Source organism: Myotis daubentonii, chromosome 3, assembly GCF_963259705.1.
Source record: "Myotis daubentonii chromosome 3, mMyoDau2.1, whole genome shotgun sequence".
Classification (NCBI taxonomy): Eukaryota; Metazoa; Chordata; class Mammalia; order Chiroptera; family Vespertilionidae; genus Myotis; species Myotis daubentonii.
Genome location: NC_081842.1, coordinates 148,682,250 through 148,709,592, shown reverse-complemented (window position 1 = coordinate 148,709,592; position 27,343 = coordinate 148,682,250). Strand labels below are relative to the sequence as shown.

At 38.8% G+C, this 27,343-nt stretch overlaps 1 protein-coding gene across 8 annotated transcripts in view; it reads right to left on the bottom strand.

Moving 5' to 3' along the window:
- Positions 1-27,343, bottom strand: part of EVI5 (ecotropic viral integration site 5) — a 176,310-nt gene that overhangs the window by 121,471 nt on the left and 27,496 nt on the right. For 7 of the 8 annotated variants that reach the window (XM_059688827.1, XM_059688830.1, XM_059688832.1 and 4 more), the window contains 5 exons: positions 27,054-27,197; positions 25,992-26,081; positions 25,789-25,886; positions 13,581-13,641; positions 1,278-1,331 (listed from right to left, as the gene is read on the bottom strand). In XM_059688827.1, the coding sequence (XP_059544810.1) occupies positions 1,278-1,331; positions 13,581-13,641; positions 25,789-25,886; positions 25,992-26,081; positions 27,054-27,197 (447 nt within the window). The remainder of the gene's footprint in view (positions 1-1,277; positions 1,332-13,580; positions 13,642-25,788; positions 25,887-25,991; positions 26,082-27,053; positions 27,198-27,343) is intronic. The other variant, XM_059688834.1, reaches the window with a different exon arrangement.

Below are 27,343 nucleotides of genomic sequence, written 5' to 3'. Positions count from 1 at the left end.
CATAGGCCATCTAAGTCAATAAAAAAGGTACTTAGCTTTTAGAATCAAAATCCAAGCTTAACACTTTCTAACAGCACCTTTATCATTGTGAAGGTTCAATAAAATAAAAATGCTTTCTCTGTGAAAATATCTCACTTCAAGGATAAAAGACCACTAAGATGATATATATATTTTACTATAAAACTGAGTATTTTTTGAAAAAAAAAAAAGGATATAATTTAAACAAAAACAATTAAGCTCAATCTTTTTGCAGAATCACCAAAAAAGGAGAATTGTCATCAAAGCAACTCTAATAAGATGAAGAAAATACAGGAAAACTACTTTTGACTTAATATAGCGAACCTGCAATTATCACACACAAAAATAGGCATGTAATTAGCATCCTGGTCCTTGTGCAGCACTTTTTGATATAAAACCATTAATACTTTCAAACAAAAGACAAAAATGCAAACTATCCATTTTTTTATTTATTGCTTTCTTGAATATTGATCCATAGATTAGCAGGGAAGTTTTAAAGATAATTGGCAATATCATAAAAAGTACTTTTAAACCTACTTTCTCTCACCTTTAGTCAAAAACAAACACAAAACCCCCAAAATATCAAAGACTTTGTAAATTCAGATGTTTTTCTTAAAATAAACCAAAACTCCTACACTATACTTTTAGTATTCAATACATTCTTATAGCATCAGAAACAAGACTACAAAAGATATATCAAAAGCATAATATAAAAAAGAATGCAATATGTCCACATTTGCCCAGTTATTTTATATGAAACAAAGAGGAATAGGTAACAAAAATGGTATCAAAATAATTTTAAGAACCAAAAGTTTAAGCACAATTCCCCAGTGTTGAAAATCACGGTGAATTTTTAAATAAGAAATCAGTCAGTCATCTTGACTAAACTTAAAGCAATCCTAGCTAGGCCTTACATGAGTCATTGCCACATTTAATATATGGCTAGAAAGTCAAAGCAATATTTGAAAATATTATACAGAGTAGATTCTAAATTAAGTTACCTCAAAAGAACATACATTTTAGAGATTATAGATTAAAGAAAACAAGTATTGCTATATCTTACTTAAAACTTTAAAGTTTAAGAGCTAGTAGTGATCAATTTTTACTAATGACAAGTTAATTAATTAAGTAGTTAGCCAGGCAAGCTAAGCAGTTAATACCACAACTTTGGAGACATATAAACTAGATTTCTTTATATAAAATAGACAGGAAAAAACTGTGTATTTAACAGAAGCTTACATAAGTAGTCATTTACTTACTTTTTCTAATGTTTCAATGCGTTGTTTTAAAAGCCTATTTTCTGTGCGTAACCTCTGAAAAAAGAAAGAAAAATACAAACAAACAAAAAAATGGTTTGGTTGCAAGCATTCCTGAGAGGGAAAAAAAATACCTAAATCATAGTCCTTAAAAATATATCACATTTTATAAATAAGAAAAGAATCTAAGGAATGGTTATATTATTATCGGTCAAATTCTTAAAGAATCAGAGTAAGAAATACCTGGCAAAGAAAATGACCACCTTTATCATTTCAGCTGTGGTTGAATTTTAAATATATTCTACAATACATACAGAAATAACCCCTTTGTTTTCTGTACCTGTCATAGTGACTCTTAATCAATGTGTATTTTCTTATGTCTTAACATATGCATTAGATAGAAATGATTCTAACTAATTTATCTCCTACAAAGCCTATCTACATGAACAATATTCCAATGTCTATCAAATTTTTAAAAAATAAGAAATCTGCAAAATGCATGCTCACAGGATAAGTATTAAACTGTTTGGAACTAGACAAGTCTCAAATTATAATGCATATATATGCCAAGTTGCAGAATTCCTTACATTTTGAAAAGATAAAGAATGAGATGTTCTCCATCATGAGGTGTTTTAAATGTAAGAACACTAAAAGTTCGAATTATTAGCATCTTTCACATAGTTCAAAGAGTAAAACCAGATTTTTAAAAATCTTCACCTAATTGTTCAATGCCTGACTCCCCACCCTGCCAAGTTATTACCATAAAGTATTAAATCTAAAATACTCTATGTTAAAAGAAATCTTTTTGCACATATCAACCAATATAATTTCATATTAATCCCCTATATAAATTATTCCTTCATTTTAGAATCCACTGTTATCCCTCCATTTTGTCATCACTCTACTCTCAAAACTCCTCTTACCTTTTTGTATCAATTTACTCCACAACTCAATCCAGCCATCTTCCAACCCTGCTCTTCCTCTAAATTCCTGCTAAAAAATGTCTTCCTCAGAAATTTCTTCTGTCAATTCAATCTAATATTTTGTCAGTAAATATAAAAATTTAACATTAAGTCTCAGATCAAAAAAATAAAAAAACTCTCTATGAATTACTGTATCATATAAAGTAGACTACAGATTAGAACAAATACATCTTAACCTAAAAAATATAATCTTCTAAAACTGAATAAGAATAATCAGAAAACCTAAGTAGACCAATAACAATTGATGAAACTGAAGCAGTAATAAAATAAAATAAAATAAAATAAAATAAAATAAAATAAAATAAAATAAAATAAAATAAAATAAAAACTCAGAGCAAACAAAACCCTGGTCCAGACAGCTTCACAGGGGAGTTTTACCGAACATTCAAAGAACTAACACCTATCGTCCTCAAACTATTCTAAAATATCCAAGAGGAAGGAACAGCAATATCCTAATTCCAAAACCAAATAAAGACACTACAAAGAAAGAGAATTATAGGCCAATGTCCCTGATGAACACAGATGCTAAAATCCTCAACAAAATATTAGCAAATCGGATCCTACAATATATTAAAAAGATCATACACCATGACCAACTGGGATTTATTCCAGGGATGCAAGCTGGTACAATATTTGCAAATCAATAAACGTGACACATCACATAAACAAATTGAAAGACAAAAATTACATTATCATATCAATTGACATAGAAAAAGCATTCAACAAAATCCAACATCCATTCTTTATAAAAACTCTCAGCAAAGTGGGAATAGCGGGAGCATACCTCAACATAATAAAGGTCATATATGACAAACCTACAGTCAACATAATACTCAATGGGCAAAAACTAAAACCATTTCCTCTAAAAATAGGAACAAGACAGGAATGTCCACTTTCACTACTCTTATTCAACAAAGTACTGGAAGTCCTAACCACAGCAATCAGACAAGAAGAAGAAATAAAAAGCATGCAAATTGGAAAGGAGGAAGTAAAACTCATTCAGATATGACATGATACTGTACAAAGAAAATCCTAAAGACTCCACCAAAAAACTACTAAATTTAATAAAGGAATTTGGCAATGCAGCAGGATACAAAATTAACACCCAGAAATCAATGATATTTTTATCTCTATATATAAAAAGCCAGTGACCATAATGGCTATAACGACCGCAACATTTGGTAGCTATGATGCCCACTGTGACCAGCGAACCACCCGATCAGGGGGTGGGGCCGGCCAGCCAACCTCTCGGCCCATCCCCGCTGCTGGCCTGCCCCTGATGGGACTATCCCACCCTGATCAAGAGCTGGCTGGCTGGCCAAATTGCCCCTCCCTTCCCCCCAGCCAGCCCCTCCCCTGATCAGCCTACCCCACCACAATAGGCTGGCAGCCGCTCCCCACAGCTGGCCCACCCCGGATCACACCCCTCCACCCCAATAGGGGGTGGGGCTGGTCAGCCAACCTCCTGCAGCCCCTCCCCCACCACCCAGACCCACCCCAGATCGGCCCCCCCAACCCCAATCAGGGGCAGGGCCGGCCGGCCAACCACCCATGGCCCCTCCCCCAGGTCACTGGCCCCTGATCAGCACCTCCCACCCCATTTAGGGGTGGGGCAGGCAGGCCGGCCGACCACTCACAGCCCCTTCCCATGGCCAGCTCCATCCCCAATCGGCACTCCAACCCCAATCGGGGGTGGGGTCCGCCAGCCAATCGCCCGCGGCACTGATTGGGGCTGGGCTAGCCGGACCCCACCCATGCACAAATTTGTGCACTGGGCCTCTAGTATACTAATAATGAATTATCAGAAAGAGAAACTACACAAACAATCCCATTTACCATAGCAACAAAAAAATTAAGATACCTAGGGATAAACTTAACTAAGGAGGCAAAAGACTTGTACTCAGAAAACTATATGACATTGAAAAAAGAGATAGAGGAAGATATAAACAAGTGGAAGAATATACCCTGTTCATGGATTGGTAGACTTAACACCATTAAAATGTTCATACTACCCAAGGCAATCTATAGATTCAATGCAATCCCTATTAAATTACCAACAGCATTTCACAGATCTAGAACACATACTCCAAAAATCTATATGGAACCAAAAAAGACCCCAAATAGACACAGCAATCTTGAAAAAGAACGAAGTTAGAGGGATCACAATACCAGATATCAAGTTATACTACAAAGCCACTGCAATCAAAACAGCCTGGTACCGGCACAATAACAGCATACAGAGCAATGGAACAGAGATGCCAGAAATCGATCTAAGCCATTATGCTCAATTAATATTTGACAAAGGAAGCAAAAACATACAATGGAGTAAAGACAGCCTCTTCAATCTTCAATCAACGGTACAGGTACATTCCAAAAAATGAAACTAGACCACCAACTTATACCATACACAATAAACTCAAAATGGATAAAAGACTTAAATGTAAGTCATGAAACCATCAAAATTCTAGAAGAAACCATAGGCAGCAAAATCTCAAGACATCTTTCGTAGCAACATGTTTTGGGTACATCTCCTAGGGCAAAGGAAACTTAGGAGAAAATAAACAAATGGGACTACATCAAAATAAAAAACTTCTGCACAGCAAAAAAAACCACCAACAAAATAAAAAGGGACCCCCCCCACACCACTGTATGGGAGAACATATTTGGCAATGATTCATCTGTTAAGGGTTAATATACAAAATATATAAGGAACTCATACAACTTAACAAAGGAAGACAAACAATCCAATTTAAAAAATGGGCAAAGGACCTAAATAGACACTTCTCAGAAGAGGACATAAAGATGGCAAAAAAAATATATGAAAAAGTGCTCAAAATCACTGATCAGGGAGATGCAAATCAAAATGACAATAAGGTATCACCTCACACCTGTCAGAATGGCTATCATCAATAAATCAACAAATGACAAGTGCTGGAGAGGATATGGAGAAAAGGGAATGCTACTACACTGCTGGTGGAAATACAGACTGATGCAGCCACTATGGAAAACAGAATGGAGTTTCCTCAAAAAATTAAATATGGAACTGCCATTCAACCCAGTGATTCCATTTCTAGGAATATATCCTAAGAAGTCCAAAACACCAATCAGAAAGAATGTATGCACCCCCATGTTCATAGCAGCACAATTTATAATGCCTAAAATCAGGAAACAGCCCAAGTGCCCATTAGTAGATGAGTGGACGAAAAAGCTGTGGTTGGCTTGGTGGATAGAGCATCAGCCTGTGGAGTGAAGGGTACTAGGTTCGATTCCGGTCAAGGGCACGTACCATGGTTGCAGGCTCCTCCCCGCCCGGGCCCTAGTCAGGGTGAATGCAGAAGGCAACCAATCAATGTGTCTCTCTCACATCGATGTTTCTCTGTCTTTCCCTCTCTCTTCAACTCTCTAAAAATCAATGGAAAAATATCCTCAGGTGATGATTAAAAAAAAAAAAGCTGTGGTACATTTACGCCATGGATTACTATGTAGCAGTGAAAAAATAAGGATCTCTTACCCTTTGAGACAGCATGGAGGAACCTGCAGAGTACTACGCTAAGCAAAATAAGCCAGTCAGAGAAAGGCAAGTATCACATCATCTTACTCATATGTGGAATCTAATGAACAAATTAAAGTGTTGGACAAATTAGATCCAGAGACACAGTAGCCTGGAACAGACTGTTGGATCTCAGAGGGAAGGTAGGGGGAGGTAGGGAGAAATCAACCAAAGAACTTGTATGGATATATACATATCCCATGGACACAGACAGTAAGGTGGTGGAGGCCTGAGATGGGGGATGGGGTGGGCTATGAGGGGTCAATGGGAGAGAAAAAGGGGACATGTGTAATACTTTCAACAATAAAGATTTTTAAAAATAAATCTTAATAGTTATTACAAAGATACTATGCAAATTAAATTTTCTTCTATTTACTAAAACATATTTAGATGATTTGAAAAGTGTGATCTCAGACTACAAAATAGCATGGAGGGTCTACACAAATAAGCAATAATTAAATGCTGTTAAAGTCTAGGAAGCCAAAACAACTAATGTGATTCTCAAAATGTTCATCAATATAAAATTATAACATTTTGTTTATCCTAAAAGACTTAGAAAGTTAAGTTCAACCAGACAGTTGAGTGAATAGAGTTAATGTTACAATAATGTTAAAAATAATAAAAATTTTAAAAACATTCACCTGGATTTCCTTTCCCATCCCCTTTAAATCTTCTGAAATTCTGCTATAAATAAAAATTTAAGATTTTCCACCAAAGATCTACCGAAATGTCTTAATACCACTTTTTAAGTAAATCACTAATTCCTCATTTGTGTTATATCCACTTCAACATGAACTGATAACTATAATAGACTTTATCAATTAGTAAAAACTACTTCAGGATTACCTATTAAATTTCGGAGTTTGTCTTTTTTTGGATTAGTTATCACAGTATTTTGGTCCCCCAAACCTCAACTATTAGTGTTCTAAATTAGTACAGAGACTAGGTTTTGAAGTTAGGCAGAGTTAAATTCAAATTCTCACTCTACAATTAACACCTGTGCATGTCATTTATTGTCTTAGACTCTCCATTTCCTCATCTAGAAAATTAGAGTAATAACCCCTACAATACTGGAAGAATTAAATAAGATAGCATAGTGCTTAACATATATATCAAACACTTGGTTAGTGATGAGCATTGCTCATATTTTTAAAGTTAGGCATGAATATTTTTTATTTTGTCTTTTACAATTATTCTTTAGATTGTTTACTTCTCTGGAATACTGCATGGAATTAAATTTGACTGGGTTTGTTAATGTGTATTTTGTGGGGAAATTAATGTGTTTATTCAGCTTGTAGTTATTTTTGTCTATCTTTTATTCATCTTTTTAAAACACCTGTATGCAAAGTTTTTCAGAGTTTATTTCTTAGGTTCTATCCTATTTTTCATTTAAGTTAGTCCTAGATATGCATTTATTTTTAGTTTACATGAAACTTCTTCACAGATATTTTTTAAATGTTTGTTGCTAATACATAGGAAAGTTAGCGTCTAAAATGCCTGATTTCTCACAAATTTTTGAGCATCTTTCTTTTTAATCACATTTTCTGAAACTAAGAGTGTTTTCTAACTTTTAAGTAAAAAACACAGAGAAATATCAATAGACATGTACACTTAAAAAAAATTTTTTTAAAGTCTTTTGACCTACCAAATTAGAAAAAAAAAATCAGACTTGAGAGTGAGAGCAAGAACGAAATACCTAATGTTGGCAACATATTTGTGAAATGGAAACTCACTGCCAAGAAGGATATACTCTGGAAATATTTTTAAGGAAATTCAGGTAGTGTATATCAAACATCTTAAAAATATTAATATCCTATAATTCTACTTTTTACAACTGGCTATGGAAATTCAAGGTACCAAAACTTTATATGCAACATGCTAACTATAAGTATATATAAATAATGAAAAAAGTGAGAAACGTCCCAAAATAGGAAAATCTTGGATTCGAAGAACCCACTCTTGAATCATCTATTCTTTCCAACATACTTATTTTATGACATAACCCAGTTCAACAATCCTCCTTCTCATAGGGAGAATCCTGTGATCCCATCAACTTTTCATTGCTCCTCACTCACTGATGTCCTCTCTTCTCTCTTTCCAAAGTTTAATTTCCAATCACTATAGACTTTCCCTTGCTTTTATCCTCCCTTTCCTATCTCTTTCTTAGTAGTTAGTATACTTGTCTGATGAAACCACTACTCTGGGTCAACATACTGACAACTTGGTGTCTGCATCTATGCTGGAAAATATGACCAAAGAGAAACATAAACATGTTGCTTATTTAAAATTAACAATCACTAAATTCATTTGGACTCTTAATGTATCCCAGCAATAAATATGTATTTACATGTTTATTTACATAAAAAAACAGCAAATCTCTAACCCACTATCATTTGATAATCTTGCTTAGTATTTCACTGAAAACATTATAGCAGTCAGAAGAAAACTCACAAACTCCCACAACCACATCTTACATTTTACCTGTTTTTGTGCATACGTTTTCCTTTCTCTCCTGTTATTGTGGATTAATGTTAACAGACCAAGTTAAGTCTCCTACCCATACCCTCCCAACACCAGCAATTATCTTGTTATTCATACATCAATTTTTCCTATTTATTACCATAATAATGTACTTAATAAAAAATGTGTTTATTTCTACATTAAAAAAAGAAATACAAAAAAACCAACATAACTACCTTTTACTCTTTTCTTCTGGCTTCTAGGCACTCTGTCTCCCTGCAGTTCTGTTTTGCTGCTTTAGCCTCATCTTCCTAATTTTAAATGTTGGCTTACTCTAAGGCTCAATTCTTGAACTCTCTTCTCTATTTTATCTATTTAAGAATTTCTGGCCTTACCCAGGGTACAAATACAAATTTTTAAAAAATACATTTTTTATTGATTTCAGAGAATAAGAGGGAGAGATAGAAACATCGATGAGAGAGAATCATTGATTGGCTGCCTCCTGCACGCCCCCCACTGGAGATTGAGCCTGCAACCTGGGCATATGCCCTGACTAGGAATTAAACCGTGACCCCTGGTTCATAGGTTGACGCTCACCACTGAGCCACGTCAGCTGGGCAAAATACAAATTTTAAGGTATGTATAGGAATGTATACACCCTTTAAATTGAAAGTGTACCTGTTTCTCTGGAAAGTAGTTAAAAAGTATAACCTTTGCTTAGTGATAATGAGATTCCCAAGTAATCTCATTCACTCTCATGGCATTATCATATCAATAACTGCCCAATTTGTATTTATACTAGAGGCCCAGTGAATGAAATTCGTGCATGGGTGGGGTCCCTCTGCCTGGCCAGCAATAGGGGCCAATCAGGGCCATCTCGCCCAGTCCCAATAGGGACCAATCAGGGGAGGGACTGTGGGAGGGCTCCAGGGTGTGTCTGGCCCCATCTCGCCCAGTCCCAATTGGCCAAGCCCCAGCAGCAAGCTAACCTACCAGAGCATCTGCCCCCTGGTGGTCAGTGCACATCATAGTGACTGGCCAGTTGACCACTCAGCTGGACACTTAGCATATTAGGCTTTTATATATATAGATTGAGTTTGTCCTCTCAACTCTAAATCTGAATATTCAAGGGGCTATTCAAACATCTCCTGGGCATCTCATACTTTTAAAATATGCAAAATCAGCCCTAACCGGTTTGGCTCAGTGGATAGAGCATCGGCTTGCAGACTGAGGGGTCCCAGATTCGATTCCGGGCAAGGGCATGTACCTTGGTTGCGGGCACAACCCCAGTGGGGAGTGTGCAGGAGGCAGCTGATTGATGTATCTCTCTCATCGATGTTTCTAACTATCCCTCTCCCTTCCTCTCTGTAAAAAATCAATAAAATATATATTTTTAAAAAATATGCAAAATTAGGTTCCTGGTATTTCTTCCCAAACCAGATTCTCCTGCAGTCTTCACCATCTCAGGTAATGGGAACTCCATTTTTCTAATTGCTCAGGCCAAAATGCTTAATTCCTGTCCCTCTCATATCTCTACATTCAATCTGTCAGCTTTACCTTTAAATTTCTCCCAGTTTTCAATTTAAACACTACTATTTTGTTTTTCATACCTTAAGGTATTTTGTTCTCCTATTTAACACTTATCATTATCTAAAATACTATACATTTTACTTTTCTGTTTACTGTCTGATTTCTGTACTAAAATGTAAACTCCATGAGGGCAGGAATTGGTTTGTTTCATGAACACATCTCAAGTGCCTAGAACAGAGCTTGAACATGTAAGTTGGCACTATAAATATGTTGAATGAATGACATTAAATAAATTATGCTACTGCACCCCCACTATATATTATTATTCAGACATTAGTTTTTTAATAAGAAGTTCGTAAAATGAGCACCCAAATCCTTCTTACATTACCTACACATTAAAGTCTCTCTTGGAAAGCATCACAGTGTATACACTGAAGAACCTATATGGGCCTTAAAAAACCAAATCAGAGTTCAAATTCTTGACTTTTACCATTTTCGAGCAATGTGGCCACTATCATATTATTTGAGCTCTCTGGTGCTTAGTTTCTTCATGAAAAGATGGGAATAAGAAACCTTTCAAAATACTATGCTAAGAATGAATGGAGATAATGCATGTAGATGACCTCTCATATATTAAATGTTGAATAAATGTAACTGTCAATACGAATACCTCACATTGCTGAAAATAATTACTGAATGACTTAGATATTTGTCATGACTTCTTTTTTATGTCAGGCAGTAGATGCACAAGTGTTTTTATATTATTCTCTGTTTTTCAACATATATGGACTATTAATTTTTAAAATTTAAAAAATGTTAATTTCTGATTAAAAATAAGTCAGGATTTCTAATACCTCCCATTTGCAAAGAACAAACTTAAATATAAGTACTAGAGTTCATATGTTTATCTTAAGTAGAAGACAAAGCTTTTTCTTTTTTTCTTTATTAATTTCAGAGAGAGGGAAGAGAGAGGGATAGAAACATCAATGATGAGAGAATCATTGATGGCTGCCTCCTGCATGCCCCCTACTGGGAATCAAGCCCGCTACCTAGGCATGTGCCCTGACAGGGAGTCGATCCATGACCTCCTGGTTCATAGGTTAACACTCAACCACTGAGCCACAATGGCCAGGCAAGGTGTTTCTTTTTTAAAGATTTGTGGGTTACCCTAATATAAGCTATAATTTTAAATTTGTACCTCCTTCCTTTCAGGTGGAACATCAACAGATTAGAAAAAGATACTGATAAAGATGTTTCCATTAACAAAAATTTCACACAGTAAAATGTGAGATTCTCCATATGAAAGCATTATTATAAAAATCTTCCTAAATATATACATATATATCAAACACTTTCTCAGAGAAGGGGTAAAAATACTTAAAAATTACATCTTGACCAGGAAGGTGACCAACAGATATAATTCTTAGAATAAAAGGTCACCAACCCAAAGGTCTTAGAATTTTAATTAAAGTAAAGAGAATGGAAACCTTAAAAATACTGCATAATATCAAAGGCTGTTCGTTTCTGCTTCCATATTAAAGCATCAAATAACTTGATGATCATTCTATGTGCTTGTGTAGAGAACAGTATAAGACTATGTCCCTGAAGGCTTTTGAGGAGAACCAAGATAAGAAAGTACTAGTTTAACAGAACTCATTCCCTCGGAAAAGGAACCTCAAGGAGAAGGGGAGAGAGTAAGAAAGTGGCATATCTCATTTTACAGAAAGGTTCATATAATACATGGCTAATTAATTGTAAATAAGGTGATCATTTGATCATGACTGATCCAATAAACAAGGTGGTCATCTGATTATGACTGACATGAGTTGCCAGGTCCAAGTCAAAGCCAGACATACCAAATTTTAAGTGAAAAAAGTTCAGTCACACAAAAATTGTTTGGCTTTGTCGTTTGGTGGCGGGGTAGGGGAACATGAAGAGTGAAAAAAGAGATGGATATGGTATAAGAGTAAGAAAGAACTCTGTGTAAACAAGGTTTTATAAAAGGAAAAGACTACCTTTGAGATCAGCATACTTTATTTACCTGATATGTCCCACTAATATTTTTAATTTTCTTTTTTTTCCCAGATTCTCTTCTGATAAATAACTTTATGCCATCTGTTTTTGCCTAAGACACATGGAGCTGGCAAGCAAAAGTATTTTGTGAGGTAACTGAACTATAACTTCCCCCAAAAAACAAAATTTGAAAAAAACTGCAAATATAGGCTAAAATCTGCAGTTACCTTTTTGAAAGGTCTTTTGTTATTTCTACATTCATGGGACTTAATTTTGGAAAAAACTTCAAGAGCAAGAATTGTTCATAGACCTGAGATTATTGTTTCCCACAATAACATAGCATGATGAAATGAACAGGATGGCTTCCCCATCCTCAGATTCTTGATTTGTAGTTCCGAATATTCCTGGTATGCGATAACCCATACTCTTTCCCCACTCATCAGGATGACGTACTTTTTACTTTCAGTAGGTTGAAGTAGAGGGTATAATTAATTTTACCCTTACTCATGGTACCTAAAAGAAAAGCAAATGGTAGAGTAGCAGTTGGATGATAGAATTTTAAAAAGGATGGAAAAAACATCCACAGGGATCTTTCTGTCTGTCTGTCTCTCTGTCTTAAACATGTAGAAGTATCTATTTCCAATTAATAAGAATAAGGGGCAAAATGGAAATAAACCATCTAGAGAAGGGAGTCAAAGTTGATAAGAGAGGTCACATAGAAAAATAGGGGAGATTGTCTCCCAGGAGGCTTTTTGAGGAGGATCATGGCAAGAAGAAATACTAAAAGAACCCATTCCCTTGTATAAAGGACATGTAGGGTGTGAGTACTACAGTGGTACTACCGAGGCTGAACTGATACATGGCTGATTAACTGTGAATAAGGAGGTCATCTAATGCCCTGCCAGATCCAAATAAAAAAATCAGGCAGACACACCCAAACCCAGAGGGTTTTTTTAAAAGTGGAATCACTCAAGAAATACTGTTTTATCTTGTTTCTTTGCAGGGTGGGCGGGGGGAGTATTGAGAGATAAGAAATTGGATCAGCCAGTCACTGAGTTCCTTCACTAACTCATCCTCCTACTAATCATCCCCATCCTAATGTATCAGCATAAAAGCCAATAAAACTTGCCTTAACTCTCAGCTCAAACAATGACAAAGATCCTCAACCTAAAAATGTCTGGCCTTACAGGGGGTACAATAAGAATTTTAAGGTACATATAGAAATTTATATGTTCTTTAAACTGAAAATCTACCTGTTTCTCTGGAGAGTAGTTCAAAAGTGTAACATTTCCTTAGTGATGAAAAAATTGAATTAGCCAAAGCTTCCTGCATTTCTAAAGCAGCCATAATTAGTTCTAGTGCAATGATTTGTTCTATTTAGTCTACCTTAGGCTATAGTGCTGTTAGTGTCAGCATACTGTGGATTGTCTTCTCTGCAACTTTAAAATATCCTTAAATGGAATAATTATCTTACCCATAGAAGTATTTTCTCCTGATGACCCACCAACATATCTAGTAAAAGGGAAGAGTTGCTCTCTTTTACACTAGAATGAAAACCACCCTGGTCACATTATTCTGCTTTTTGAAACATCTACTTTTAACTACAATTAGTGGGACAGAAAATAAGTTTATCAATAAATAAATACAAACATCATTGCTAAATGTGCTATAAGTAATTAAAAATATATTAACATAACCTAACATCTCTTGCCAAATAACTGACTTCCATCAATGTATGTGCTGTACTTTTAAAAGTCCTGAGATGCTTACTTTAATTTCAACTTGCTCTTCCATTTCTTTAGTTTTTATTGTAGTGTATTCCTTTTCAAGCCTAAGAAGAAAGAAAAGGTGTATTTTCATTCAAAAGTAGTTATTAAATTATAAAGTTTAACACTATATATGAACACAAAATATAATTTCATTAGGTTCCCCCAACTTATATTATAAATTGAGATATTTAATGAGAAAAATCATTCAAATAGTTACATAAATTCTTAAAAAATTACTTCAATAATAAGAGAAATAAGAACCATACAAAAGTAAATTTTAGAACAGCAATTTTCAATCCTTTTCATCTCATGGTACACATAAACTACTAAAATTCTGCAACATACCAAAAAAACACATGTCTTGCTGATCTGACCAAAAAAAAGGTATAATTTTGACTTACAAAAAATAATAGTAATTATCTACCCTTTTTCCTCCAAAGTAACTTTTTAAAAAATCAGGTGTCTATACTTGTATATAAGGATTTCTGGTACCAAGAATTAACCAATCAGACACAACCTTATTATGCCACATGACCAATAAAAGCAACTCTATTATATGACCTATATATTTATAGCTCAAGGTAGAACATTCACACCAGATAGCTACTGTTGTGTTGACTGTTGCAATTTTTTTTTTAAATATATATTTTATTGATTTTTTACAGAGAGGAAGGGAGAGAGATAGAGAGTTAGAAACATCGATGAGAGAGAAACATCGATCAGCCGCCTCCTGCACACTCCCCACTGGAGATGTGCCCACAACCAAGGTACATGCCCTTGATCAGAATCGAACCCGGGACCCTTCAGTCCGCAGGCCGACGCTCTATCCACTGAGCCAAACTGGTTACGGCGACTGTTGCAATTTTTTTCATTCGACAATCTAAGGGAAAAGAGGTCAGTACCCCCGACTAAATAGTCAGGTATTACATGTTTTAAAATTTTTTGTGACACACAGGTGGAAAATCACTGCTTTAAAAAGTAAAATATATAAGGCAACAAACAGAGAACTAAGTGTACAGTTCCAATTCAGCACTGAACTTATACAAAAGAACTACCCATCCGCCCCCCTCAAATTCAAATACATCTGTAGAGTTCAACCAAAGAGATCTTAACCAAAAAGAAAAACTTAATGACAGGGATACAATGCATTGTTACACAAATTCATCTTTGTGCAAAAATCTCAGGCCCTAGCCTATTTTGCTCAGTGGTTGGCATTGGCCTACAGACTGAAGGGTCCAGGTTCGATTCCAGCCAAGGGCACAAGCCCAGGTTGCGGGCTCGATCCCCAGTGTGGGGCATGCAGGAGGCAGCCGATCAATGATTCTCTCTCATCACTGATGCTTCTATCCCTCTCTCCCTCTCCCTTCCTTTCTGGAATCAATAAAAAAATATATTTTTTTAAAAAGCTCAGAATGAGCAACATTAAACTGATGAACAAAAACATATCCAGAGACAGAGAACCATCAATCAGACCATCAAACCTCAGAGGGAAGGTAGGGGATCAACCAAAGGACTTGTATGATTAAAAAAAAAAAAAAAAAAGCTCAGGAACCATGAAGAACAAAACAGCACACAATTAAATCAAGCACAAGAGAAAATGACACAATAAAGAGACGCAGTAAAAAGACACATATGTAATACCCTTTGTAATACTTTAAGCAATAAAAAAAAAAAGAGATGCAGTAAACAAAAGATGTATGAGGCTGTTGCACAGGTGTATGTATGAGGCATAACGTGGCATGTTTTCTTTTTTATAAATAGAAAGCATGCATTCTAAAATAATAGTAAAGCAAATATATAAACCAGTAACATAGTTGTTTACTATCATTATCAAGTACTATGCAATGTACATGATTGTATGTGCTATACTTTTATAAGACCTGCAGTACAGATTTGTTTACATCAGCATCAACACAAACACATGGGTGACGCACTGTACAATGATGTTACCACGGCTACAACATCACTAGATAGAAAATTTTCGGCCCCAGTATAATCTTACTAGAAGCCCGTCGGGGTGTCCCTCAGCCCAGCCTGCACCCTCTCCAATCTGGGACTCCCTCTCACAATCCGGGACCACTGGCTCATAACCGCTCGCCTGCCTGCCTGCCTGCCTGATCACTCCCTAACCGCTCCCCTGCCAGCCTGATTGACGCCTAACTGCTCCCCTGCCAGCCTGATCACCCCCAACTGTCCTCCCCTGCCAGCCCGATCACCCCCAACTGCCCTCCCCTGATGGCCTGATCGCCCCCAACTGCCCTCCCCTGACGGCCTGATCACCCCCAACTGCCCTACCCTGCCGCTACCCACCTCCTCCGCTGCCGCCGGCATCCGCCTCCTCTGCGCGAGGCAGCAGAGATGCAGAGACTGGCCTCCTCCGTGCCACAGGGAGCCACAGGACCCCCAAGGCCTCACCGTGCAGAGCGGCCACTGGGCCCCACCTCCACTTGTGGCAGCCATCTTGTAACGACATCACGCGCAAGGGCGCGAGAACCACCCAGGATTTTATTGGTATAGATGGGATCACCTTCATAAATTTGGTCTGTTAGTGACCAAAAACATGGTTATCTGGCACATGACTATATTAAAATTAACTAACATATTTATAATGGGGGAAAGGGGACAACTCTATCTAACAAAAGAATTCCAATTAATAAATATATAAGGAATGAGGCAAATACAAAAATCACCATTAGCACTCCACACCAGTAACTGCCACAGGCAAAAAAAATCAATGAATTCTAAAATTAGTGAATAAAACCTTAAGCTAGTTTCAAAGCAACTGTCCAAAAATATCTAAGAATAGACAAACATGGTAATTAACCGTACCTCCGACATGCTTCCCATTGGCTAATCAGGGCAATATGCAAATTAACTGCCAACCAAGGTGGCGGCCGGCAGCCAGGCAGCTGAAGTGAACAGGAGGCTTGCTTGCTCCAGTGATGGAGGAAGCCAAGGTTCCCCGCCTGCTGCCGCCTGCCTCTGAGCTGCACTCTAAGAAACAATGTTGCAATTATAGAAGCTAAACAAACCCCAGAAACCTGCTTTCAGCCAGCAGGCCTCAGAGCTGGAGCTGCAACAGTGTTTCAATTATAGAAGCCAAACAAACCCAGATACCTGCTTTCAACAGCCGAGGTCTCAGAGCTGGAGCCAAGCCTCAGAGCTAAAGCCGGCTCTCAGCTCCAGTGACAGCCATAGAAGGTAAATAAATCCCAGAATAAAAAAGAAAAAGAAAAAAAGGAGAGGTTGGGAGCTTCAGTCACCCACCAGCCTGAAAACGGACCTCAGCCCTTCACCCAGCCTGGCCAGGCACCCCAGTGGGGACCCCCACCCTGAAGGGGGTGTGACCAGCTGCAGACAGCCATCAGCCCGTCATCCAGGCTGGCCAGGCACCCAAGCGGGACCCCCATCCTGATCCGGGGCACCCTTGAGGGCAAACCAGCCGGCCCCCACCCGTGCACCAGGTCTCTATCCTATATAGCAAAAGGGTAATATGCAAACTGACCCTAACAGCAGAAGGACTGGGAATGACTGGTCACTATGACACACACTGACCACCAGGGGGCAGATGCTCAATGCAGGAGCTGCCCTCTGGTGGTCAGTGAGCTCCCACATGGAGGAGCTCTGCTCAGCCACAAGCCAGGCTGATGGCTGCCAGTACAGCGGTGGTGGTGGGAGCCTCTCCTGCCTCCTCAGCAGCACTAAGGATGTCTGACTGCAGTTTAGGCCTGCTCCCCGCTGGCAAGTGGACATCCCCCGAGGGCTGCCGGACTGCCAGTGGGATGTCTTGATTGCCATCTTAGGCCCAATCCCCCGGGGAGTGGGCCTAAGCCAGCAGGTGGTCATTCCCTGAGGGGTCCCAGACTGCGAGAGGGCACAGGCTGGGGTGAAGAACTCCCTTCCCCCCCCCCCCGAGTGCACAAATTTTTGTGCACCGGGCCTCTAGTTTAACAATATAAGGGGAAAATAAGTTTATAGTACAGAATCCTAGCGGGCAACATCGGAGCCAACTGATCAAAGTTAACATCACCAATAATCATTTGACATCAAGCACCCTTGTTAGGATATATTGAGGAGGGAACGTCGCTTCTGTGGTATCTTTTCCAGTAATCAAGATAAACCATCAAACAAACCCAAACTGAAGGACATTCTACAAAATAACTAATCAGCTCGCTTCAGAAATATCAAGGTCATAAAAGACAAGAAAAGACTAAGAAAATAAGAAATGACAAATGAGATATACTTCTTACAATTTTACTGTTAAGTGTAAAATCATTTTTTAGAAACTTATAGAACATAAAAAGTAGTCCCAACAAATTATTTTTATGTATTTCTCTTGACCAAAAATGTTAATATCAAGTTTAACAACTCCAAATATTAATAAGATCAGGCCCTATAACCTATAGCTGCTTTTAAAAATTAAATTCTCCAGGGGGGGTGAGGGCATGAGTGGGAGGGCAATGGGGGGATAAGGACACATATGTAATACCTTAATCAATAAAGAAATCAAATTCTCCCTCAAAAAATAAAAACCTATTATATATAAAATCTTAGAGTAATTTCTAATTGAGATAAAATATATAAACATGAAGTTTTTCATTTTAAGTATTTTTAAATGTACAGTTCAGTAGTATTAAATATTCATAAAGTTATACAGCCATTATCACCAGCATGTCCATAGTACTTTTCATTTTATAAAACTGAAACTCTCCCCATGAACCAATAAAACCCCATTCTCCTTTCCTTAGACCCAGACAACCATATTATATTGTGTTTATGATTATAACAACACTAAGTTTCTCATATAAGTGGAACCATACTGTGACTGGCTTATCACTTTTAAAAAAGGTCCCCAAGGTTCATCCATTTTATACCTATGTCAGAATTTCCTTCCTTTTTAAGACTGTCTTGTATTTGTTGTAAATATAATGTATTTCATTGTGTTCATATACTACATTTTGCCTATTCATTTATCCATTAAAGGACACTTTAGCTGCTCCCAAGTTTGACCTAAAATGAATAATGCTGCTATGAATATGGGTATACAAATATCTTTTTGAATCTTTATTTCACTTTTTTAGGAGTATATACCCAGAAGTGGAATAGCAGGATAATATGGTAATTCTATTTTTAATTTTTTGAAGAACTGCCATATGCGTTCCCATAGCAGCCTTGCCATTTTTCATTCCTAGCAACAGTGCACGAGGGTTCCTATTTCTCCACATCATCAGCAACACCTTTTATTTTCTGTTTATGTGATAGAAGTCATCCCAATGGGTGTGGGGTGGTATCTCACTAGTTTTTTATTTCCCACTATAGTTTTAATTTACATTTCCATAATGATCAAGGATGCTGAGCATCTTTTTTTAAATGTGATTCATTTTTTTCCTTAATTTCCTTAAAACTTTTATATTGATCTTTAGAGAGAAAGGAAGGGAGAGGGAGAGAAAGAAACATCAATGTCAGATGGAAATATCAATTGGCTGCCTCCTTCACACCCCCTACCAAGGATCGAGCCGGCAACATGAATCAAATCAGCAACTTTTTGGTGCAATGGATGATGCCCAACCAACTGAGCCACTCCAGCCAGGAAGAGCATCTTTTTATGCACTTATTTAATTGGCCATCTGTTTATCTACTTCGGAATAATGACTATTCAAGTCCTTTGCCCATCTTTTATTATTTTTTAAATTTTTTAAAACTGTATTGGGGTGACACTGGTTCACAAAACCATACCAGTTTCAAGTGTACAACTCAACAAAACATCATCTGCACACTGCATCATGTGCCCATTGCCCAAAGCAAAGTCTCTATCCATCCCCAATTATCCCCACTTTGCCCACCTCACCCCCGTTTCCCTCTGGCTATCATCACACTGTTGCCGGTGTCTATGTATTTTGTGAGTGTGTGTTGCTTATCCCTTCATCTCCTTTACCTTTTCATCCAGCCAGGCAAGCCCCCTCCCCTCTGACAGCTATCATTTTGTTCCTTGTATCCATGCCTCTGTGGGGGGTTTTTTATTGCTGTTGTACGTAAGTTAATTTTGTTCATTAGATTCCACATGTAAGATCATATGGTATTTCTCTTTCTCTGACTGGCTCGTTTTATTTAGCATAATAATCTTCAGGTCCATCTATGCTCTCCGCAAAAGGAAAGATTTCCTTCTTTTTTATGGCCAAGTAGTATTACATTGTGTAAATGTACCACAGCTTTTTTATCCACTCATCTACTAATGGCACTTGGGCTGCTTCCAGATCTTGCCTATCTACACTAATAAAAGAGAAACATGGTAATTGGCGTACAACCGCTACCCTTTTCATTGGATAATCAGCGAGATATGCAAATTAACTGTCAGCCAAGATGGCGGCCGGCAGCCAGGCAGCTTGAAACTACCATGAGGCTTGCTTGCCTCAGTGAGAGGAAACCAACGTTCCCCAACTGCGGCTGCAGGCCTCTGAGCCTGCAGTTTCAAACATTGTAACAAATACCGCCGAACTTCAGCCAGCAGATTCGCAACATTGTATGCAAAGGCCAGAAACCTACTTTCAGGGGCGGAGGCCTAAGAGCTGGAGCCAAGCATCAAGCTAAACCTGGCCCAGAATAAAAAAAAAAAAAAGGAAAAAAGGAGCGTTTGGGAGTTCAGTCACCCCCAGCCTGAAAACAGCCCTCAGCCCCTCACCCAGACTGGCCAGGCACCCAGTGGATACCTCCACCCTGAAGGGTGTGTGACCAGCTGCAAACAGCCATCATCCCCTCACCAAGGCTGGCCAGGCACCCCAGTGGGGACCCCCACCCTGATCCAGGACACCCTTCAGGGCAAACCAGCCAACCCCACCCATGCACCAGGCCTCTATTCTATATAGTAAAAGGGTAATATGCCTCCCAGCACAGGGATCAGCGGAGCCGAGAGGCCTCCCGGCACCGGGATCAGCATGACAGGGGACAGCGCCCAAACACCCTGATCGGCCCTGCTCTGTGTGTGACAGGGGTGGGGCCACAACCTCCCTATCCGCCCTGCTCTGTTCATGACAGGGGAAGGCGCCCCTACCCCCTGATCGGCCCTGCTCTGTGTGTGATGGGGTAGAGCCATAACCTCCCCATCAGCCCTGCCCTTGCCGGGGTCCAGCCCCAGCGGGTCCAGGGGTCCCCAAAGGTGTGGATGGAGTCGGCGAAGAGGGAAAGACTCGGAGGCAGCGTTCAGTTGATCAGCATGGTTGGGTTCTCTTGCCTGGTTCTATTGCCAGGTTCTGTAGGTTCTCTTTTTTCTTTAGGTTCTCCAGCCAGGTTCAGTAGCCATGTTCCCTCGCTAGGTTCTCCAGCCAGGTTCTGTCTGAGATCTCCAGCCAGGTTCAGTCACCAGGTTCTAGTCAGGTTCTCTTGCCATATTTCTGTAGTCAGGTTCAGTCCAGGATCTTTTGCCATGTTCTCTCCAGCGAAGTTCTTCTGTCTGTAGGTTCTGTGTAGGTTCTGTCTTCTGAGTTCTGACTTCTAAGTTGTGTGTGTTGCTGTCTTGTTACATCTGTATTTATACCAGTTGATTCAATCCTATCAATCTCTATTACAAAGGTTAGGGCATTTCTTATCTCCATTCCAGGGAGTAAAGATTATGTAGCTTAAGCATGATTGTTCATAGTTAAAGTGATTAATTACCCGCCTGGCACTTAGTTGAGGGGTTTTATTCCCTCCCTAACTTCAGGGGAAAATCCCTACCTGGGGATTCAACCTTTCTCGGAGAGGTGACCTTGGTTAAAACACAGCGCCAAGAAGGTGAGCAAACATATTAAGAACCGTATGCCATATATGCCAGGTCCCTTGAAACAGCAAGGATGGACCGGCTCCCGGCATGCCCTGAGTGTGACAGTGGCAGCACCCCAATCCCCTGATTGACCCTGCTCTGTGGGTGATAGAGGGCGGCGCCCCAACTCCCCTATCGGACCTACTCTGTGAGTGACAGGGGGGAGCTCCTCAACCCCCTGATGGGCCCTGCTCTGTGCGTGACAGGAGGGAGCTCCCCAACCCCCTGATGGGCCCTGCTCTGTGCATGACAGGGTACGGAGCCCCAACCCCCCCTGATGGGCAATGCTCTGTGTGTGACAGGGGGCAGTGCCCCAACCCCCGGATTGGCCCTGCTCTGTGTGTGACAGGGGGTCGCGCCGCAACCTCCCCATCGACCCTGCCTTGAGTGTGACGGGGTGGTGCCCCAACCCCCCAATCGGCCCTGCTCTGAGCCCGACCAGAGGCTGCACCTAGGGATTGGGCCTGCCCTCTGCCACCCGGGAGCAGGCCTAAGCCAGCAGGTCCTTATCTCCCGAGGGGTCCTAGACTGCTAGAGGGCACAGGCCAGGCTGAGGGACCCCCCCTTCCCCCTGAGTGCACAAATTTTTGTGCACCGGGCCTCTAGTTGTAAATAACACTGCAATAAATATAGGGATGCATATGTTCTTTTGAATTAGTGTTTCCAGTTCCTTCAGATATATTCCAAGAAGTAAAAACTCTGGGTCAAAAGGCAGATCCATTTTTAATTTTTGAGACAATTCCATACTGTTTTCCACTATGGCTACACCTGTCTGCATTCCCATCTACAGTGCATGAGGGTGCCCTTTTCTTCAAATCCTCACCAGCACTTGTTTGTTGATGATAGCCATTCTAGCATTTGTGAGGTGATATCTTACAGTGATTTTAATTTGCATTTCTCTGATGATTAGTGACATAGAGCATCTTTTCATATTTCTATTGGCCATCTGTACATCCTCTTTGGAGAAGTGTCTATTCAAGCCCTTTGCCCATTTTTTAAATTGGATCGTTTGGGGTTTTTGTTTTTAAATATATTTTTACTGATTTCAGAGAGGAAGGGAGAGGGAGAGATAGAAACATCAATGATGAGAATCATTGATTGGCTGCCTCCTGCATGCCCTACATTTGGGATTGACCCTGCAATCCTGGCATGTGCCTTGACCTGGAATCAAACCATGACCTCCTGGTTCATAAGTCAATACTCAACCACTGAGCAATGCCAGCCGGGCAAATCACTTTTTTTTTCAGTGTTGAGTTGTATACCAGTAAGTTCATTATATGTTTTGGAAATTAGCCCCTTATCAGATGCATCATTGGCAAATACATTCTCCCATTCAGTGGGATGTCTTTTCATTTTCTTGGTTTCTTTTGCTGCACAAAAGCTTTTCAGTTTGATGTAGTCCCATTTGTTTATTTTTTGTTTCCCTTGCCTGAGGAGATATATCAGAAAAAATATTGCTACAAGAAATGTCTGAAATTTTACTGCCTATTTTTTCTTCTAGGATATTTATGGTTTCACAACTTTTTTTTTACCCGTTATGAGTTTATTCTTGTGTATGCTGTAAGTTGGTGGCCTAGTTTCATATTTTTGCATGTTATCTAATTTTCCCATCATAATTTTTTGAAGTAACTGACTTTATCCCATTGAATGTTCTTGCATTCTTTGTCAAATATTAATTGATCATAAAGGTGTGGGTTTATTTCTATGCTCTCTATTCTGTTCCATTGATCTGTATGTCTGCTCTTGTACCAATACTATGCTGTTTTGATTACTACAGCCTTGTAGTTTAGTTTGATATCAGGTAGTGTGATACCTCAAGATTGCTGAGGCTATTCAGAGTCTTTTGGGGTTCCATATAAATTTTTGGAATATTTATTCTAGACATTTGAGACATGCCATTGGTATTTTAAATAGGAAATGCACTGAATCTATAGATTGCTTTGGGAAGTATGGACATTTAATGATGTTAATTTTTCCTATCCATGAATACAGTATATGCTTCCATTTACTTATATCTTCCTCAATTTCTTTCTTTAGGGTCATATAATTTTCTGAGTTCAGGTGTTTTACCTTCTGGGTTAAATTTATTCCCAGGTATCTTTTTTTGTTGTTGCAATAGTAAATGAGATTGTTTTTTTTAATTTCGCTTCCTGGTAATTCATTATCCTATATAGTAAAAGCCTAATATGCTAAGTGTCCGACCGTTTGACCAGTCACTATGACATGCACTGACCACCAGGGGGCAGATGCTCTGACCAGCAGGTTAGCTTGATGCTGGGGTTTGGCTGATCGGGCCTGGGCAAGATGGGCCGGATACACCCTGAAGCCCTCCCGGGAGCCCTCCTGCAGCCCCTCCCCAGCAAGCCAATCTGCCATGGTCCCTCCCCGGCCAGCCAGCCTCAATCAGCACCGATCAGGACTGGGCGAGATAGGCCGGACACGCCCCGGAGCCCTCTCGCAGTCCCTCCCCAGCCCAGATCATGCGCCAGTGGGGTCCCTCAGCCTGGATTGCACCCTCTCACAATCCAGGACCCCTCGGGGGATGTCGGAAAGCTGGTTTCGGCCCAATCCCTGCAGGCCAGGCCAAGGGATCCCACCAGTGCACAAATCCGTGCACCAGGCCTCTACTTAGTGTATAAAATGGTTCCAATTTCTGAATATTTTATATCCTGCTACTTTGTCAAATTCATTCATTAGATCTAGTTGTTTTTTTGGTGGAGTCTTTAGGGTTTTCTATATACAATATCATGTCATCTGCGAACAATGCGTGTTTTACTTCTTGCTTTCCAATTTGGATGCCTTATAATTCTTTTTCTTGTTTGACTGTGATGGCTAGGACTTCCAGTACTATGTTGAATAAGAATGGTGAAAGCAGACATCCCTGTCTTGTTCCTGATCTTAAGGGAAATGCTTATAGTTTTTGCCTACTGAGTATGATGTTAGCTGTGGGTTTGCCATATACAGACTTTATTATGTTGAGGTATGATCCTTCTATTCCCACCTTGCTGAGAGTTTTTATCATAAATGGGTCCTGGATTTTTCAAATGCTTTTTCTGCATCTATTGATATGATCATGTGAATTTTATCATTCAGTTTGTTTACATGGTGTATCACATTTATTGATTTGCAAATATCGTACCATACTTGCATCCTTGAAATAAATCTCACTTTTAATGTATTGTTGAATCCAGTTTGCTGATATTTTGTTGAGGATTTCAGTATCTATGTTCATCAGGGATACTGGCCTACAATTTTCTTTCTTTGAAGTGTCTTTACCGGGTTTTGAAATTATTCTTTTTTTAATATATTTTTATTGATTTCAGAGGAAGTGAGAGGAAGAGAGAGAGAGAGAAACATTAATGATGAGAATTATTGATCAGCTGCCTCCTGCATGTCCTCTGCTGGGGATCAAGCTCACAACCCAGGCACGTGCCCTGATCTGGAATGGAACAGTGAGCTCCTGGTTCACAGGTAGATGCTCAACCACTGAGTCACACCACCCAGGCCAAAATGCACCTTGTTAATCTGTATACCCTCTCCTTGCATGCTCTATCTAAGATATTATCCCATTGCTCTATGTCCTTCATCCTGCTTTGTTTTTCCTATATGGCACTTTCACTGATGGATATTATATATATACAGTGGAGCCTTGACTTACGAGTTTAATTCGTTCCGAGACCAAGCTCGTTAAGGAGCTCGTTAACTCAAATTACTCTATCAACTCTGCAAAAAATCGGCCGAGAGACAGCTGGTATCTCAAAAAACTCATTAGTCGGGACACTTGTAAGTCAAGGCCCCACTGTATATATATTTATTATGTCAGTTTTTTGCACTTCTGTAAGTTTCCCACAGGAGGGACTTCCTGTTGTAGTCATCATTTAAACCCCAGCAATTAGAAATATAAGTTCTTTAAAAATGACACTCAGGGGTCAACTGAGAGGAAAAGAAGGTCAGTGAAATGGACCATACCATAAAAGTGGTTTTAAAAATAATAGCACACTTACACATATACACTTACCAGGTTCCTAATTCTAATCCATATGGAATAGGAAAGGGGAGCTTTAAAGGTAATCCACATGGTCCCATGCACTGCTATTAAGAGCAGTATGAAATTCCAATATTAAACTTGTTACATTAAAACCATTTCCACCAGACAACAGTGTGGTGATTTCATGGGGGGGAGGGGGAGTTGGGAAGGGTGAAGTGGAAGCGGGCATAGAGTGGACAAATGGTGATAGAAAACATAAAATTAAATTAAAATAAATAAAACCATTACTACCAAATAAAGTACTATAGTTGTATAAACTGAGGAGGAAAACTGAACTTATTATTAGAATATTTTACCACTTTTATTTCATTTCCTATATGCTTCAACAAATCCCTATTACTAAAAAACGAAATATAAAATACCTACTTTTTCATTTTTTTTGAATTATACTTGACTTGGTAAGCTGCCTGAATTAATTTGTCTGGACCTCCATCAAACTGATGTGGAATGACCTTCTGAAAGTGCTAAGAAACAATAAAAGAAAAACATAAGAAATACTTAGTGCTGTTTATTATTAACTAATTAATAGTAAAATCTAAAGGCATTCAATAAATCATGAACTGACTTACTTGTAACATCCCTTCCATGTCGAGTTGCATCAGTTCTGTCTGATTCATTTGAAGAAGTGCTAATCCTACTCGAAACACTATCTCTAAACCCTGAGGAAACAAATTATATAAAGCCAAATTTGTCTTACTCTTCCATCAACAAAAACTAATCATTCAAAAGAATAATAAGGCAAACATTCGGGAATCTAAACTAGAGGTTGGCAAACATTTTCTGTAGAGTCAGATAGTAAATATTTTAGGTTTTGTAGGCAATACGGTCACTGTCACAAATATTCAACTCAGCCATTGTAGCCCAAAGCAGACATATCAACAAATGGGCATGGCCGTGTTCCAAGAAAATTTTACTTCCAAAAACAAATGGAAGGACAGATTTGGCATGTAAACCAGTACACAAATCACAGTTTGCTGGCTCTAGACTAAACTAATTTAGTTAGGTAATACAAATTAATCTTCCCAAGATGTAATTAATAACAATTAACATTGAGTTTGATTAAGAGGTAATTAAAATATTAATAATACCTATAGGAGCTATCTACCACTTTTCACCTATCCGCCCTACCTTACCATATTCTCATCCAAAATACAGAAGACAAAGGATCACCTACCACATGTCAATGACAATTAAAGGGCTACTTGTAAGGTGTTCGTGGAAAAGAAGAAACTTAGATTAATTAGATTCATCACTTCTGGCTCTTTGGATAGCAGATGCATTGCAACATGTTAACAGTGAGGCAAATTCTATCACTCACTAATTCTTACTAAATCAATCAGGAGGTCATACATAAGTTTAAGAGTGTAGGCTCCAGATTCTGATTGCCTAGATTTGAATCCTGGTTGCTATACCACTTATATGCTATGTGTCTATACACAAGCTAGCTACGTCTTGGTTCCCTCATCAATCATAGGGGAAAATGAACAGTACCTGATAGGGGTGTTACAGGTTTAAATGAGATCATCCATGTAAGCAGTTTAGCATGGGACACCTGGCTCCTTTATTGTTCTCCTCACTGCCCTGCTCTAATTAACCCAATGATTCCCTGCTCAGAATGCCCATTAGCTTACCTCAGACATAAAGATATCAAATATCCTTGTTGCAATTGGTAGTGGAAAAGTCGTAAGAAAGATAGTCAGAAACCAGGATGATGCATACATTGAGGTATGAAAACTCTGAGACTGAAAATGTACAAAGAGCTCTGGAAGATGTTCCTAAAGAGAAGAAAATAATTAGTTAAAACACAGTAAGTAAAGTTGGTTATTTTAAACCAGATCATTGCATATACACTAGATTAGCCTATACCAGACACGAAGATAAGATCAGACACCATATGGAAAAGTTTAAGATGTAGAAATTG